Below are 17,920 nucleotides of genomic sequence, written 5' to 3'. Positions count from 1 at the left end.
CAATTGCTCAATCAACAAGTTTTTATTGAGTGTTTACTTTGTTCCAGATATGCAACAAGCTCTGGGAATACAAGGAAAGATAAAAATCCTTGCTTTCAAGGAGCTTACATTCTAATGTCTGACACCATATGTAAATAGCTATGTAGATATGAAATGTGCATTTCTCAAAACCAGGAAGATTTGAATTAGATTTGCCCTCTTATATATACTAGGTCTGTGACCTTAGGCAAGCCACTTAATGCCTCATAACTAAAGCAATTCTTTGAGATTATAAATTAGAGAGAAGGTGCCAACTTGCATTTTCATAGGGAACATACCTACCCCCAAATTCTCTAAACTAATGAAATAATAGATTCAGTCCTTGGCCCTTTTTAGAGCAGGTAAATCTGTAAGGAAGTCTTAATAACCAGGAATCTGCCTTTGGCCTGTTTACATACAGCATTTTTATAAATTGTTTGGATGAAAGTAGAGCTTCTCAGATTTGCATACAATTCAAATCTGGATAGAGCTAGCTAATATGCTGGGCAGATGCATCTGATAGTCTGATAATCTCATAGTTTTAAGCAAGAATAACAGACTAGGGTGGTTGAAGTCATCAAGCATGAATAATGTGGAAAAGATAACAAAAGAAGAGTGGTGTGATCATTGCCTTAAAATTTTGGAAATTAGTTTTTGAATGACGGTATAGACAATAATTCAATTGGCCACAGTGGGTAGAAGTTGCCAAGACAGAGAAAGTCTTTCTAATAATTAGAATTGTTCTAAAGTGGAATGGATTGCTTTGGAAATCTTCAGCATCCTCGTTATTTAAACAGAGGCTGAATTAACAATTGCATAGGAAGTTGTAGAAGGAGGTCGAAGTTAGGTCTGCACTGGATGAGATATATTTTCTGAAGGTGCATAGCAAATGTGCTTTAATAAATTTTGGGGGTTACATATGTACTATTCATGATGGATGCTTCCTATGAGGCTTTCAATGAAAAAAACAAACATTTTTACAAAGAATAATAACAGGACTTTCGAGTCAATAGAGATACAGATTAAAAAGAGAACCACAAGGAGGAGATACCAGATAACAAGTCAAAAAAATTCCCTCGTGACATTTATTCTCTTTTTTATGAGGTTAGATTTACAAAGTGATCAGGGATAAGGTAATTCCTTTTCATTCCAACACTCTGCCAATTATTCCAGAAAGCTGCCACCAGATTTTTTGGTTAGGACTTTGTGGTGTGAAAATTCAGGCTTCAGACCTAGATATGTTGAACTGAGGCAGGAATTAGTTCACTTTTTATCTTTTAAAATAAGATTAGTAGAACAATGAAAAGAAATCCCAATTTGTTTTATTTGAAACCCAATGAATTCAGAGTATGCATAAACTGTTAAAGGAATTATATCCTTTATGATTAATTAGCAAATTAATAAGTGATATACCTGACATTTTGCTACAGAGTTAGGCATTTTTAAAAGGATGATATAGAGAGTTTTTTTGGGGGGAGGAATTCTGTGAAGAAAATGACACTATTGTGCAAGAGAGCATAGTTAATTCTAGTTATCTGTAACTGACTGTAGGAGGAAGGTTTCTAGCCTGTTAAGCCAATGTAACCTTAACTTGTTTTAAAAGAGATTTGAGCATCTGAGACACCACTAAAATTCTGCAAGCTGTCATAATCTTGTCAGGAGGTGGGCGACAGGTAGAGTTCATGTCAAGGGAGGCAATGAGTGAATGACACTGGCTGTCAAGGTTATGATTTTTAAAGAAATGGTAGTTTTAAGGAATTTGTCCAAAATAGACAGGAATATAATTATTAGATAAGTTTTATTTTTTCTATAACTTTCTGGGTATTTTAGATATTTTAAAATTGATTTCACTTGTTTACCATAGTTTTAAAATACTTTTAGATTCATAAGGAAGTATTTTAAACCTTTAAAAAAATAAAATAGCATCTGGACTATATATCCAGGTGTTTCTAATTCACTAAAAAGTTAACTATATATCCATATACATTTATATAGATATATATTTAATATCCATTATATTTTCTGCTTCAAACATTCACTAAAATACTTTCAATGTTTAGGCACAGCTCCCCTAAATACTAAATCCTACCAGTGAATGATGACAGGTGAAGTTGAGTTACTAATATTTTCAACAATTTTTCTGAAGGTTGAGCCCAAAATGAACATAAATCTCTGAAAACAATTAAAAAATTTGCAAGCACTCTCATAGAAGTAGGTAGTATTAGAATGACAAAAATTGAGATAATTTTTAGCTCCAGAAGTATGGTTCTGTTATAACAGAGGACTTTCCAATGAAGGCCCAGGCCTTGCATTGTATACAAGTACTCCTCCTTGCAAGTCAACCTGTGGAACTTTGAAGAGTCAGTATTCAGCCACGTTGATTCAAGATTAGTACTATATCATGATGATAAGTCTTGTAATTATCTTTATAGCCCAAAGAATTGTAAAGACACAAATTGCTGAGAAAGAACTCTGTATATGATAGGTTGGAGTAGGTGATCTTTTACTTTTTTCCTGGAGATTTTCCAGTGAAGAAAACAAATGTGAGTTGCTCAGTAAAGAGGGAGCATCAAACTGTATTTCTCCATATTTCCTCCATGTATTTGTGCCGGAATGGAATCTGTTTCTTTTATATGTTTTGTACTCATTCTTTGGTGATTTTAGGTGAATGAATTTCTAGAGAGATAATTGCCCCGGTTATGGCTTTTTTTTTTAACCGTTTTTCATTTTTTTAACCTATCTTGTATTGTCCAGGATTTATCACAGTTTCTTTTCAGCATTTGGGAGGGGATTTTACTTGCCATCTCCCCTCCTACCTCTATACTCACTTGTCCCAGAACAGATCTTTCTATTTTGAGCTTTTGATGAGCTTTTGGTTGTGTTTGTTTTTCCTCTTTAGCAGTAGGTCTTGATATTTTCAACTTTAGAAGAACTAAAAGATTGATGAAATGTTCCTTTTTTCTCTTGTGACACTTCTTTTGGCAGTTCCCTAAGTAACTTAAAGAGGTCATGAGCAAAACTGTTTGCTTTCAACTTCTGGTCAAGATGGCGGCTTAGAAGTAGCAAAAGTTCAGACCTCTGAAAACCCTTCTTACTGATCACAAACTGAAGGCTCCTAGGGGATTGAAATTCAAACTTAACAACAGGACAGGACCTGGGAACCCTCCTTCTGGACTCAAATCAAAAGGTACCCCCCCCAATAGCCGGAATTCTAGAACACTCAGGTCTAAGGGGAAGGCAGAAGGAAGGTCGCAGGACCCCTCCCCCCCAACCCAGAGCACTCATCCCACAGAAGCAGCAGGAACCTCAGGGCTTGGAAAGGTGTTGTTTTGAAGGGTGTACCTTGAAAGCAACCTGGGCCAGTCTCAGGGCATCCAATACAGATGGTAGGGAAGCAGCCTGAGAGAGATGGGGGGAGCCTCTGGCCCCCTGGCTGGGTCCTTCCATCAGAGTTTCACCTGAGGTTTTTGCCTTGGGGCACATCCAGACCAACCCAGCTGAACCTAATCCCATCAGGAGCCCTCAGAGCTTAAGGAGGCCAAGACCCCTCCCCCCTTAGAGTGCAGGGATCTCTGAAAGGACAGGAACCTCAGTGCTGGCAAAGGCACTGAGGTACCTTGTGGACATTGCTGTGCCAGGCTTGGAGCGTGGAAGTAAGGCAGCAGAGGAGCAACTGTAGAGAACTGAGAGCAGTAACACCCGAAACACTGGCAGGCAGGGGAGGGCAGACCCTGGGCTTCCGCAGGAAGACAGCGCAGCTGAGGAGAATGGACAATTTGCCTGGGGCTAAAGCCTCAGGCCATCAGACAGATACACTAAGAGCCAGTACCCCTCACTCAGCTTTCTGACTTGAAAGGGGAAGAAAAACCATGGAGATGGAAAACAGTACAGAAGTGCAAAAGCCTTCAAACACCAAGAAAAGCAAGAAGAAGGGAGTGACTTTGGACACATTTTGTGCAGCAAAAATACAAAATACAGAGGAGATAGAAGAGGAAACACAAACAAATGCTCCAAAACCTTCCAAAGGAAATGGAAATTCTCCACAAACTCTTGAAGAATTTAAATGGGAAATTATAAAAAAGATGGAAGCCTTCTGGCAGGAAAAATGGGAAATAATGCAAAAGGAACTCAGCAATCTTAGAGACCAAAATATGCAAATGCAGAAACAGCTCGAAGTGTCAAAAAACAGGTCAGACCAAAATGAAAAGGAAAACCAGTCTTTAAAGGTCAGAATCAGGCAACTGGAAGACAATGATCTTACAAAAGAACAAGAATTAATAAAGCAAAGTCAAAGGACTAAAGAATTAGTCGATAACATAAAATATCTCACTGACAAGGAAGGTGACAGACCTGGTAAACAGAGGAAGGAGAGACAATCTGAGAATCATTGGTCTACCAGAAATGCCAGAAATAAACAGTAATCTTGATATCATAATACATGATATCATCAAAGAAAACTGCCCAGAGATTCTAGAACAAGAGGACAAAATGTGCATTGAAAGAGTCCACAGAACACCCTCTACACTAAATCCCCAAAAGTCAACTCCCAGGAATGTAATTACAAAATTCCAAAGCTTCCAAGCAAAAGAAAAAATCTTACAAAAAGCCAGAAAAAGATAATATAGATATAAAAGGAACACTAACCAGGGTCACACAGGACTTGGCAATTTCCACTCTGAACAACCATAAGGCATGGAACATGATATTCAGAAAAGCAAGAGAGCTGGGTCTTCAACCAAGAATCAGCTATACATCAAAACTAACTATATACTTCCAGGGGAAAGTGTGGACATTCAACAAAATACATGATTTCCAAGAGTTTGTAAAGAAAAGACCAGAGCTCTGTGGAAAGTTTGATATCCAAACACAAAGACCAAGAGAAACATGGAAAGGTAAATATGAAGGAAAGGGAAAAGGAGAAAAACGTTATCTTTTTCTTTTATTTAAACTCTCTTCTATAAGGACTACATTTATATAAAATTATATATATATTAATATGTGGGGAAATATAATGTGTAACTCTCAAAAATTTATGCATCATTAGAGTAGTAAAAAGAATAACACATAGAGAAAGCTTGGGGAATCAAGATGATATGGAGAAAGGGGGGGATAGAAAGAAAAAGGGAGGGGGGAATCATTGATGGTACAAAGATATACTCCAAGAAATAGAAAAAAAAACTAAATAGAATAATCTTTCTCACACAAAGATACACATGGGAAGGGGAGGGGAAGAATTCTCCTATACGAAGGAGAGGAAGAGAGTTTTTACTTAAACCTTACATTCAGTGAAATCAACTCTGAGAGGGAAGAGCATCCAGATCCACTGGAATCTTGAATTTTATCTTATCCAACAGGGTAACGGATGAGGGAAAACCAAGGGGGTTTTGGGGGGAGGGAACACAAAAAAAGGAGGGAAGGAGAGAGGGGAAGGGGAGGGAACAAAAAGGGAGGGGCTAGAAAGGGAAACATATCAAGGGAAGGGACTAGGGGGACCGATTTAAAGTGAATCACTGGATTAAAAGGTTATAGCTAAAGAAGAAAGGTCAGAATTAGGGGAGGATATCAAAATACCAAGGAGTCCACAAGTGACAATCATAACTTTGAACATGAATGGGATGAACTTACCCATAAAACCTAGACGAATAGCAGAATGGATTAGAATCCAAAACCCTACCATATGTTGCCTTCAAGAAACACACATGAGGCAGGTAGACACTCACATGGTCAGAATTAAAGGTTGGAGTAAGACTTTCTGGGCCTCAACTGATAGAAAGAAGGTAGGAGTTGCAATCATGATATCTGACAAAGCCAAAGCAAAAATAGACCTGGTTATAAGGGATAGGGAAGGCAAATATATTTTGTTAAAAGGGACTATATAGATAATGAGGAAATATCACTAATCAACATGTATGCACCAAATAGTATAGTACCCAAATTGCTCCTGGAGAAATTAGGAGAATTGAAGGAGGAAATACACAGTAAAACCATATTAGAGGGAGTTTTGAACCAACCACTATCAGATTTAGATAAATCAAATAAAAAAAATAAATAAGAAAGAGGTAAAAGAAGTGAATGAAATATTGGAAAAATTAGAGTTAATAGACATACGGAGAAAAATAAATAGGGACAAAAAGGAATACACCTTCTTCTCAGCACGATATGGCACATTCACAAAGATAACCATATACTAGGTTACAGAAACATGGCATACAAATGCAGAAAAGCAGAAATGATAAATGCAGCCTTTTCAGATCATAAGACAATAAAGATAATGATCAGTAAGGGTACATGGAGAACCAAATCAAAACATTTATTGGAAATTAAATGATATGATACTCCAAAATAGGTTAGTTAGAGAACAAATCATAGAAACAATTAATAATTTCATCGAGAAAAATGACAATGGTGAGATATCCTTTTAAACATTATGGGATGCAGCCAAAGCAGTAATCAGAGGAAAATTCATATCCCTGAGTTCATATATTAACAAACTAGGGAGGGCAGAGATCAATGAATTGGAAATGCAAATAAAAACACTTGAAAGTGAACAAATTAAAAATCCCCAGAAGAAAACCAAACTAGAGATCCTAAAAATTAAGGGAGAAATTAATAAAATCGAAAGTGATACAACTATTAAACTAAAAAATAAGACTAGAAGCTAGTACTTTGAAAAAACAAACAAAATAGACAAAGTAATGGTCAATCTAATTAAAAAAAGGGAAGAAGAAAAGCAAATTAATGGCATCAAATATGAAAAGGGGGACATCACCTCCAAAAAAGAGGAAATTAAGGCAATCATTAAAAACTACTTTGCCCAATTATATGGCAATAAATATACCAATCTAGGTGATATGGATGAATATTTGCAAAAATATAAACTGCCTAGACTAACAGAAGGAGAAATAGAATTCTTAAATAATTCCATATCAGAAAATGAAATCCAACGGGCCATCAAAGAACTCCCTAAGAAAATATCCCCAGGGCCTGATGGATTCACAAGTGAATTCTATCAAACATTCAAAGAACAGCTAACCCCAATACTATACAAACTATTTGACATAATAAGCAAAGAGGGAGTTCTACCAAATTCCTTTTATGACACAAACATGGTACTGATTCCAAAGCCAGGCAGGTCAAAAACAGAGAAAGAAAAATATAGACCAATCTCCCTAATGAATATAGATGCAAAAATCTTATATAGAATACTAGCAAAAAGACTCCAGCAAGGGATAAGAAGGGTCATTCACCATAATCAAGTAGGATTTATACCAGGGATGTAGGGCTGGTTCAATATTAGGAAAACCATCCACATAATTGACCATACCAACAAGCAAACCAACAAAAATCACATGATTATTTCAATAGATGCAGAAAAAGCCTTTGATAAAATACAACACCCATTCGTATTAAAAACACTACAAAGCATAGGAATAGAAGGGCCGTTCCTAAAAATAATAAACAGTATATTTCTGAAACCATCAGATAATATCATCTGCAATGGGGATAAACTAGAAGAATTCCCAATAAGATCAGGAGTGAAACAAGGATGCTCATTATCACCTCTATTATTTGAAATTATACTAGAAACACTAGCAGTAGCAATTAGAGAAGAAAAAGAAATTGAAGGCATTAAAATAGGCAAGGAGGAGACCAACTTATTGCTCTTTGAGGATGACATGATGGTCTACTTAAAGAATCCTAGAGATTCAACCAAAAAGCTACAGGAAATAATCAACAACTTTAGCAAAGTTGCAGGATACAAAATAATCCCACATAAATCATCAGCATTTCTATATAATTCCAACACAGCTCAGCATCAAGAACTATAAAGAGAAATCCCATTCAAAATCACCTTAGATAAAATAAAATACTTAGGAATCTATTTCCCAAGACAAACACAGGAACTATATGAATGGAACTATAAAACACTCTCCACACAACTAACACTAGACTTGAACAATTGGAAAAATATTAACTGCTCATGGGTAGGACGAGCCAATAAAATAAAAATGACCATCCTACCCAAACTTATTAATCTATTTAGTGCCATACCCATTTAACTTCCAAAATTTTTTTTTTACTGATTTAGGAAAAAACCATAACAAAGTTCATTTGGAAGAACAAAGGATCAAGGATATCCAGGGAAATAATGAAAAAAATACAAAGGAAGGGGGACTTGCAGTCCCAGATTTCAAACTATATTATAAAGCAGCAGTCATCAAAACAATTTGGTACTGGCTAAGAGACAGAAAGGCGGATCAGTCGAATAGACTTGGGGCAAGTGTCTTCAGCAAGACAGTATATGATAAATATAAAGATTCCAGCTTTTGGGACAAAAATCCACTATTTGATAAAAACTGCTTGGAAAATTGGAACACAGTGTGGGAGAGATTAGGTTTGGATCAACACCTCACATCCCACACCAAGATAAATTCAAAATGGGTGAATGACTTGAACATAAAGAAGGAAACTGTAAGTAAATTAGGCAAACACAGAATAGTACACATGTCAGACATTTGGGAAGGGAAAGATTTTAAAACCAAACAAGACTTAGAAAGAGTCACAAAATGTAAAATAAATAATTTTGACTAAATCAAATTAAAAAAGTTTTTGTACAAACAACACCAACATAACTAAAATCAGAAGGGAAGCAACAAATTGGGCAACAATCTTCATAAAAACCTCTGACAAAGGTTTAATTACTCAAATTTACAAAGAGCTAAATAAAAAAATCAAGCCATTCTCCAATTGATAAATGGACAAGGGACATGAATAGGCAGTTTTCAGATAAAGAAATCAAAACTATTAATAGGCACATGAAAAAGTGTTCTAAATCTCTTATAATCAGAGAGATGCAAATCAAAACAACTCTGAGGTATCACCTCACACCTAGCAGATTGGCTAACATGACAGCAAAGAAAAGTAATGAATGTTGGAAGGGATGTGGCAAAGTAAGGACATTAATTCGCTGCTGGTGGGGTTGTGAACTGATCCAACCATTCTGGAGGGCAGTTTGGAACTATGCCCAAAGGGAGATGAAAGACTGTCTGCCCTTTGATCCAGCTATAGCACTGCTGGGTTTGTACCCCAAAGAGATAATAAGGAAAAAGACTTGTACAAGAATATTCATAGCTGCACTCTTTGTGGTGGCCAAAAATTGGAAAATGAGAGGATACCCTCCAATTGGAGAATGGCTGAACAAATTGTGGTATATGTTGGTGATGGAATACTATTGTGCTCAAAGGAATAATAAAGTGGAGGAATTCCATGGAGACTGGAACCACCTCCAGGAAGTGATTCAGTGTGAAAGGAGCAGAAACAGGAAAATATTGTACACAGAGACTGATACATTGTGGTACAATCAAACGTAATGGAATTCTCCATTAGTGTCAATGCAATGTCCCTAAACAATCTGCAGGGATCTAGGAGAAAAAAACACTATCCACAAGCAGAGGACATATTGTGGGAGTAAAAACACCAAGGAAAAGTAACTGCTTGACTACAGGGGTTGAGGAGATATGTCTGAGGAGAGACTCTAAATGAACACTCTAATGCAAATACCAACAACACGGAAATGGGTTCGAATCAAGAACTCATGTGAAACCTAATGGAATTGTGTGTTGGCTATGGGGGGGGGGAAGGAAAAGAAAATAATCTTTGTCTCCAATGAATAATGTTCGGAAATGACCAAATAAAATACATTTAAAAAAATAAACTGTCTGCTTTCTCACTTAATGAAGTACCAAGACAGTGTACTGCAGCAACCATATTTGAAGAAAATGCAAAAGCTCTTATAAAATTGGTACCACACAAAGGTAACAAGGATTCTAATGTTTCTCCATTATAGTAAGGGAAAAACTAGACATCATTAGTTAAGTGTACAAGTGTATTAATCTGTAGTTTAGCAAAGCATTTTTAAGCAGACTTTTAAAATGGTTCTCTTAAAATGACTGTGTAGTATATTCAGTTCTAAACAATAGATCCTTTGCATCTGCTTTATCACATTTGTCTTCTAAGGTCATGGATAAACTAAGATCACTTTTAAGGTTAAAAGAGCCATAAGAAGGACTCTCAGGACCTAAGGTCCATAGTAGCTGCAGCAGAATCAAAAAAAAAATCATCATAGCTAAGCAAGGGAACATTTTATTCAAAGTGAAATTAGTGGGGATTCTTGAAGGGAAAAAAAATAAAGTATTCTAGGGCCAGAGTCCAAAGTATCCTTTGGCCACATGTATTAGCATGCATATGCCTCATTTCTATTATAATTAAATGTGAGCCCACTGTCCCCAGGGACTTTGCATATATGAATGTTGGAGAATAATGTTACTGCTATTAGGGTCTCTTGATTGGTATTGGGGGCTTAAGGCATCATATGGGGGCTTAAGAGTGATAGGCCCCTGACAGGAGAAGTAGTCACCCATCCTTTGTGTTCTCCACCTACTTGTAAAAGTAGAAATTGGGCAAGTGAGCTCAGAGGTGGACCTACATTATGGTCATTTGATCCTTTTACCTCTCTGAGGTAGATACTCCTACTTGTAGACTATAAGCTTCTTGAGGGCAAAGAATGTTTTTTTGTTTTTGTATACTTAGCTTCTAGCAAAATATTTTCCACATATTGAATAAATGTCCATTGAGTTGAATTAAATTCATCAAGACAGCAACCCAGCCAGGTGTTCTCATCCTGTGAATTTCTTGACCATATGACTATATTTACCCATACATGCTCCAGAAAGATCTGCCCATTGGATTAGTAGCCATCCTCCAACATTTTTATATTTTGTGGATATCAGTGCAATTCTTGAATGGTCATTTTGTCATACCTTTCTTTTGATAGGTGAATAGTTCTATATCTTTTTTTTATCCTATATTTCCTTGAAGATATCTCTTATGTTACATATAGATAATCAGCCCACGAAAAAGTACCATGTAAATGCAAATTATTATTATCATTCCTATCAATATCTATGAAATGCTATAGAAAATGAGACATTACTATTCTCACAACCCACTTCTTATTTGGTTACAAAAACAAAATGGCAGGAATAACTTGAACTTGTAGCTCAGTTTCTGGCACTTGGCTGTCAATTATTCATTCATTCATTTCTGCCATCTCCCCTACAACAATAGATCATTAGACCATCATAATCAGCTCAATAACTTAATATAAAATAGATCTGCCAATGCAGTAAAACCTTGTTATGTCATGGCTTCTTATGCATAGATTTGGATAGCCATATATTAGATCACATATCAAAAGCCTTCTGATCTAATATGGGAAATCTATGATGATGAGTGTTCGTCTGCCCTACTTTCTATAAGCAACAGCTTCAGGCACATTGGTTACAGCTTCCTTAGCAGAATGCCCTTTAGTCAATTTAAAACTGCAATGATGTCTTTTCTCTCTACCCCTTACCATTGTGTTTAATTAAAATTTTTGTGTGTTTTTGTGTTGAATTTAAATTTATTTATTTGTTACATTAAGATACCCAGGTAATTCCCTCCCTCCAACCCCCAATTAGAGAATGCATCATTGTCACTACATATATATATATATATACATATATATATATATGTATATATTTATATACACACAAAGTATCAGATTTCTATTTATCAATTCTTAGCATTTATAAAGACATTTCCAATATCAACAATTTTACATGTCTTCTGAAATTAATATCTATACAATTCTGGGAGTAATAGAATTGATCATTTACACAATATTCATCAACTGGAGTAAATTGCAGCTACATTTCCCTAAGAGGAAGTCATTTCAATCAAGACTTTCATTTTCATCCCTTTAAAAGAAAAACAATCAGTTTCTGCTTACTGTTGCAAGTGGTATTGTATTTGCTGTTCTCCTGTGAAAACCCTTTTAGTCGGCACTGGAAACGATGCTGCCAAAATTCTTGAAACCAAGGGTTTCGTAGGTTGGTTTCTGGTCGGAGTTTCAGGTAATAATCATCAAACCACTTTACATCAGGAGACTGGAGCTTGATAGTGATTCCACCAACAGCTTCACGTTGGTATCCTTCTGTCACATCATACCTATCAGCCCAACCATCACTGTGGAGATACAAAAGAGAAGCAATTCATGAGTTTAGAGAAACAAAAATAATCTATTCAAGTGCATTCCCTTACCTCTCTTAAAATTCCTGAACAATGCAAGGTTAAAATTGGGTACAATGTGACCAAGACTTTCTTCTAACTTGCAAAGAGTTCCATAATGAGTTTTGACATAAGACCATGGGGTAAAAATAGTAAAAGCTAACATTTATTTAGCGCTTTAAGGTTTGCAAAATATTTTACATTTCTTCCAAAATGGGGGCACAAATGAAATAACTGAGGAGGATGAAAAAAAACTTCAAGTTTAGAAGCATTGAGTCACAGGTATATATAGATGAGGTATAGCAAAGGAATAATTCATGATTCCTGGTTGTAGGGAGTCCTTTTCTCTTTTCATGGTGTCCTTATGAAATTTCCCTTAGCTGTAGCTTTCACTGGGCTATTAGGTTCAGTGCCTTCCTAGAATACACAGTCAGCAATCTTTCTCTCATCAGGGATTACATTCCCCAGAGCTTTCTCCTTTAAATAGCTATTTTCAGTATCTATCTTTGTATTCGTGTGTCTATGTTTATTCCCATCTGTTCTGTGTGTCCTTGGTATATCTCTCACTGATCCTGAATGGATGTTTGTCTTCTACAGTTTCTTTGATAACACAGTCAATAAAGTGGAATGATAAGAAAGTGGAACTTCCTTTGAGTTAACCTGACCTATCCCTGTCTTCTGGTACAGGCACAAGGATTTGGCTCCTCTAAGTACTCCTTGGTCTTGGTTCTTACTGACTCCTTCCTTATTGGATTGTGACTTATGAAATTTATCTACTACTAAAATTACCCAGAAATATGGACATTCTATTTGATTAGCCAATCACACTTGTCCTTTCTTGTCCCAAAGAGATTCATGCCTCTTAATGAGTTCACAGGGTACAAACCATCTTATTTACATGTTTTATCATTTCCTTAAAGTGATTATATTACATTAACGGAGGAAGGTTATGAAATCCCATTCCTTACAAAAGTAAGACATGTCTTACTCTCATTGAACTTTTAGTTATGAAATTAAATTAAATATTCTGTAGGCTCTAGCTACCTTCTGAGACTTCAAGAATAAATCTGCAGAAAGACTTTGCTTTCCAAGGTAAGATTAGGAGCAATTACCAGAATAAGGTGATGATATTGATGAAATTTTTGGCATGTAGAGACAAATGTCACTAGGTTGTATATGTGAATTGACAGATTTTTTTAAAAAGTGGAATATGATGCAATAGTATTAATATGAAAGAGGAAACACAAAACTTTCTATAAGGCTTCTTAATCAAGGATATAAGCTATAAAATATAACCTGCAAGTAATTTTCCAAAATTAAAAAGGCAAAATATTGGGTATTTATACCATCTTTAATACTTAGCCAGTTCTATGTAAATAACACATCAGGTGAAACAATTGATTTTACAAAATAACTCCCAGAAAAATAATTATGTTGTTTGGAGGCCAAAAAATTTTAATTCATTTTTATAGAGACTTGAGACTACTGTCTCCTACTGTCAGTGTAGGACTGGGCAGAACACTTTAGGTATGTCACCAGGTAGAGTTTTTCAGATGTTGCATACCAGATTATCAAAAAGAACCCTTTACTCATTATCATGAGGTAGAGTGGAATGGATGGGGCTGGGAAGCATGGAGCAAAGACAAAGAGCAATAAATGCAATGATATTTCAGAAGGAAAATGGGAAGAGAAGTTCTTTTCATTCCAGAAATTCACTAAAATATCATTTTAAGTTCTAGAGAGAATTGATGATGATCAAATGAATTTGTATACTGTATTGCAAAACATAAACTAAAATTTAAGATTCCATTGTCCATTGGAGGGGAAAATATCATTCATCTCACAGAGGAACAGAGCAGTGGAAATTCCTGAGCACTTTTTTTGGCCTAGAAGAAGGCAATCTCTGAGATGGAAATGTAGCCTAGACTTTGAGTAGATATACTCTCCTCCCACCTGGAAGTCCCTTTCTAAAAAGGATAGAAACATCAGTGAGAAAAAACACTAAATTAATTGCAATTGGGTTAAAAGTTAAAAAGCTTCAAATGTTTTCCACCTCCTGTCTTTCCTCTGGTGCTTTCCTTTTGAAGTAATATCTTAAAGGGGCTGCTTATAAGTTAATAGTTTATACAAAATAATTGATCAGTCAGAAAGCCTTTATTGAGCACCTGCAATATGCCTAGTAGAGAAGAAACAAAAACAAAGGTAAATATATCTCCCTCTGTTATTTTAAACATCTGTGTGAAAAGGCAGCAAGAGGTAGTAGGAGGAAGCCTGACACTGGATATGGAGCTGTCCACAAAGTCAAGAAGACCAGGGATCAAATACTATTTCTGACATATACTAAGTAGTCCCTGTGACCCTGGAAGGTTCATTTAAGTCTCATTATTCATTCTGCTTGCCCCTCCTTGATTCACTCTGTTTATTAAACAAACCCTAATATTTAACTTGGTCCCAGGGTGCAAGCTCCTGTTTATAACCTATGGTCAAGCAGCCAACCAACTGCACAATATTCTTGAACAGGGATAGCAGCCCTACCACCTCCACTCTACTCCATTTGATAACAATAATGAAATTAACTGCTCCTTTTCTTATAATTTTTTTCTACCCTGGCCATCACTTCTCCATATGGATACCTCCTGCTATTAGAATGTAATCACCATGAAGGCTAAAACTGTTTTTCTTTTGTGTTTGTATCCTAACTATTTTGCACCAGAGCTGACTTCATTGGAGATAGGCTGGACATTAATCATATCAGGCAACATAGACTTTAGGGTTGGACTTTTTCATCATATAGCAATGACTTCAGCAAATGGATTTATCCATGATCTTATATCAATGTTGGAACTCCTTCCAAAGGGGGCAGATCTAACATACCCATGACTTCCCATTCTTTGCAAATCTTATATTTGTTCTCCTGAAAAATCTTTATGGCTATCTACCTATAATGTGTTTTGGACCTTCCTCTACATGGTACTGTGGATAGACTGTGAGTTCAAATCCATCCTCTGGTGCTTATCAGTTGTGTGACTCTGGCCAATCACTTTACATCATCAGTTTCTTCATATGAAGATCATAATTGCAATTGTTTCCTTAGCTTTGTAAAAGATAAAATGAACTATTTGTAAAATGCTTTGTAAACCTTAAAGCACTATATAAATCCTCATTAATCACTAATGAATTATCTCCTGTCATTATCTATTGCCAATTATCAATGCCAAAGGAGCACAAAGATTGCCCACTTGCCAAACCTTGTTTTTGCTACATAACTGGATGACTCTTTTCTGGTCATATATTTCCCAGTGGCATTCTTTAGGTATTAATGACATTATTACTAAATACCATTGCTTGGGAAAACTTCTTGTGGTGCATAGCTATATATGTTCATGGCTTGTTCCTAGGAAGAATAGAGAGGCTTTCAAAGCAGTTTGCTTTGTCTTAACATTGCTTCATTAGATTAGTTCACTCTCTACCAGCCCCCTGATATTCCTTTTCAGTCTCAGAAAGTTTTTATTTTAAACAGGCAGGTTAAAATGAAGACTGATTATTGCATTCATGCTTTCCCTTCTCTTTGAATATGCTTGTTATTACACTGTTATGGGAATATAATTCTTATTAGTATTCTGGACATTACATGGGTACCATGAAAATGAGGTAGGCACACTGTTTATCATGAACAGAGTCCCATCTCCATGAGAGTTGGATGTGAAACAGCTCTGTTTATTAATTCCAGTTTGTTCTTATGTAATCCTATTATTAGGAATATTATATAAGAAATGTAGGCCCGTAATGGGCCCAATTTGCCCTTCACAATTCATTCATTGACTTTAATGGGAGTTTTATATATACAAAGAGTGTCTTGATAAACTCCTCTTGCAGGTAATATTCTCTCAAAAGAAATTGTCAGCACCTCAGGGTGCTAATTTACCTCTCTCATCATATTTCCTTTCCTAATATGTCTCTTCCCTACATACACACATTAGAATTTTTTTAACACTATGAAATCAGTAATAGACATAATTTGACATAATAGAAACAAAGCTGGCTGTGAATTTAGGAAAAGTTAGGCTTCTGTCTTGCTTCGGATACATAATTATTATGAAGCTGTCCCTCAATTCTCTATTTCCCTAGACAATATGAAAAGATGTATTGATCTGCATTATTGGAGGGAACTTACATACTATAAATTCCAATGATGAAACCAATGATATAAGCCAAAATAATAAAACTACCACCACCAACAACAACTACAAAAACAAAAAGATATCAATATATTTGAATTGGGAAAGTGACCTTGAAATCGTTTTGATTGCAGCCCATGAATTTAAGCACACAGAAGCTAGAGAGAAGGCCTTATTGTTATAGACCAAGGGTAGGAAAACTACTACCTATAGCCCAAATCTGTGAAGGCAAATTTGTTCTGCCGGCTTTCGTACAGGAAGTCAAATATTTTTTCTATATTTTTAAATGAAGCTTTATTGTATTTAAAAATATTTTTAAAAGTTCTTCTTAAGTGTGGGCTGCACAAAAACAGGTGGCCTGGGGTGAAGTTTGCTCACTGCTGACATAGAACACAGTGTTATCATTTAACAGCCTTACAGTAGGCATGGCCGTTATGGTGTAATCATCTCTATTTTAAATCTTTTTGGAGGGCTATGAGCCAAAAGAAATCAAAAATGATATCTGGCTAAATGTACAGATCCTAAGTTTAAGTTAAATACATTCCTAATTAGCTTATATTCATATATACTAGCCTAGAGAGAAGGTAGCAATCAAGTAGCAATGAAATAATATTTTATCTTTTTTAAACCCTTACCTTCCACCTTAGAATTGATAGTGTGTATTAGTTCCCAAGCAGAAGAGTGATAAAGGCTAGGCAATGGAGGTTAATTGACTTGCCCCAGGTCACACAGCTAGGAAATGTCTGAGGTCACATTTGAACACAGGACCTCTCATCTCAGGCGTGGCTCTCAATCCACTGAGCCACCCAGATGCCCCCAAAATAATATTTTCAAAAGAGTTTACCTTAAATTTAGTGCTTTAAGCATACTTTTGTATACATTAATTCATTTGATACAATAATCCTATGGAATCTAGGTAGAGTAATGGATTGGACAATGAAGAGAAGTTTAAATCCAGTCTCAGACACAAACTCTTTAACCTTGGACAAATTACTTCACATATTTTTGCATCATTGTTCTCATCTGTAAAATAGGGACAATAATATCACCTACTTTAATTTTGGGGGGAACCAAATGAGATAATATTTGTAAAGTGTTTAGCATAGTATTTGGCATGCAGTAGGTACTATATAAATATTATTATTGTTATTATTATTATTTTTAAAAGCAGCAGCTATTGTAGTAGTAATTAGGCTATACAATTATTCTTTGAAGAGACCACATAATTTTATATGGCAGAAGTGCCAAGTGTTTTATAAGAAAGGACAAATGATTTATGGGAAGGTGCAGAGCCAGGGTATCGAATGTCACATTGGGGCATATGAAAGAAGATAATGCACAAAAACCTGGAAAGCTACGTGATAGTGTCTGATACTGCAGAGCAGTCAAAAAGGATGAAGATTGAAGAAAGATAATCAAATTAATCAATTGAGAGTTTGTTCTTAATTTTGTAGAGAACACTTAAGTGATAAGTTCTAACATCAGATTGCAAGAGGGTGAGGAGTGAACAAGTAGAGTGGAAGTAGAGAAAAGGAGGACAGATAGATTTTTCTAGAAGCTTGGATATGGAAGTGAGTAGAACTATATGGTGACTGCTTGAAGGGATAGTAGGTTCT

General features: G+C 35.8%; 1 protein-coding gene across 6 annotated transcripts in view; it reads right to left on the bottom strand.

Moving 5' to 3' along the window:
* GRM5 (glutamate metabotropic receptor 5) overlaps positions 1 to 17,920 on the bottom strand; it is a 705,122-nt gene that overhangs the window by 170,627 nt on the left and 516,575 nt on the right. For all 6 annotated transcript variants that reach the window (XM_056794885.1, XM_003340952.4, XM_056794883.1 and 3 more), the window contains exon 4: positions 11,849 to 12,084. In XM_056794885.1, coding sequence (XP_056650863.1) covers positions 11,849 to 12,084 — 236 coding nt within the window. The remainder of the gene's footprint in view (positions 1 to 11,848; positions 12,085 to 17,920) is intronic.

This window comes from Monodelphis domestica, chromosome 4 (assembly GCF_027887165.1).
Source record: "Monodelphis domestica isolate mMonDom1 chromosome 4, mMonDom1.pri, whole genome shotgun sequence".
In the NCBI taxonomy this organism is placed as follows: Eukaryota; Metazoa; Chordata; class Mammalia; order Didelphimorphia; family Didelphidae; genus Monodelphis; species Monodelphis domestica.
This window is presented reverse-complemented; position numbering and strand designations above follow the sequence as displayed.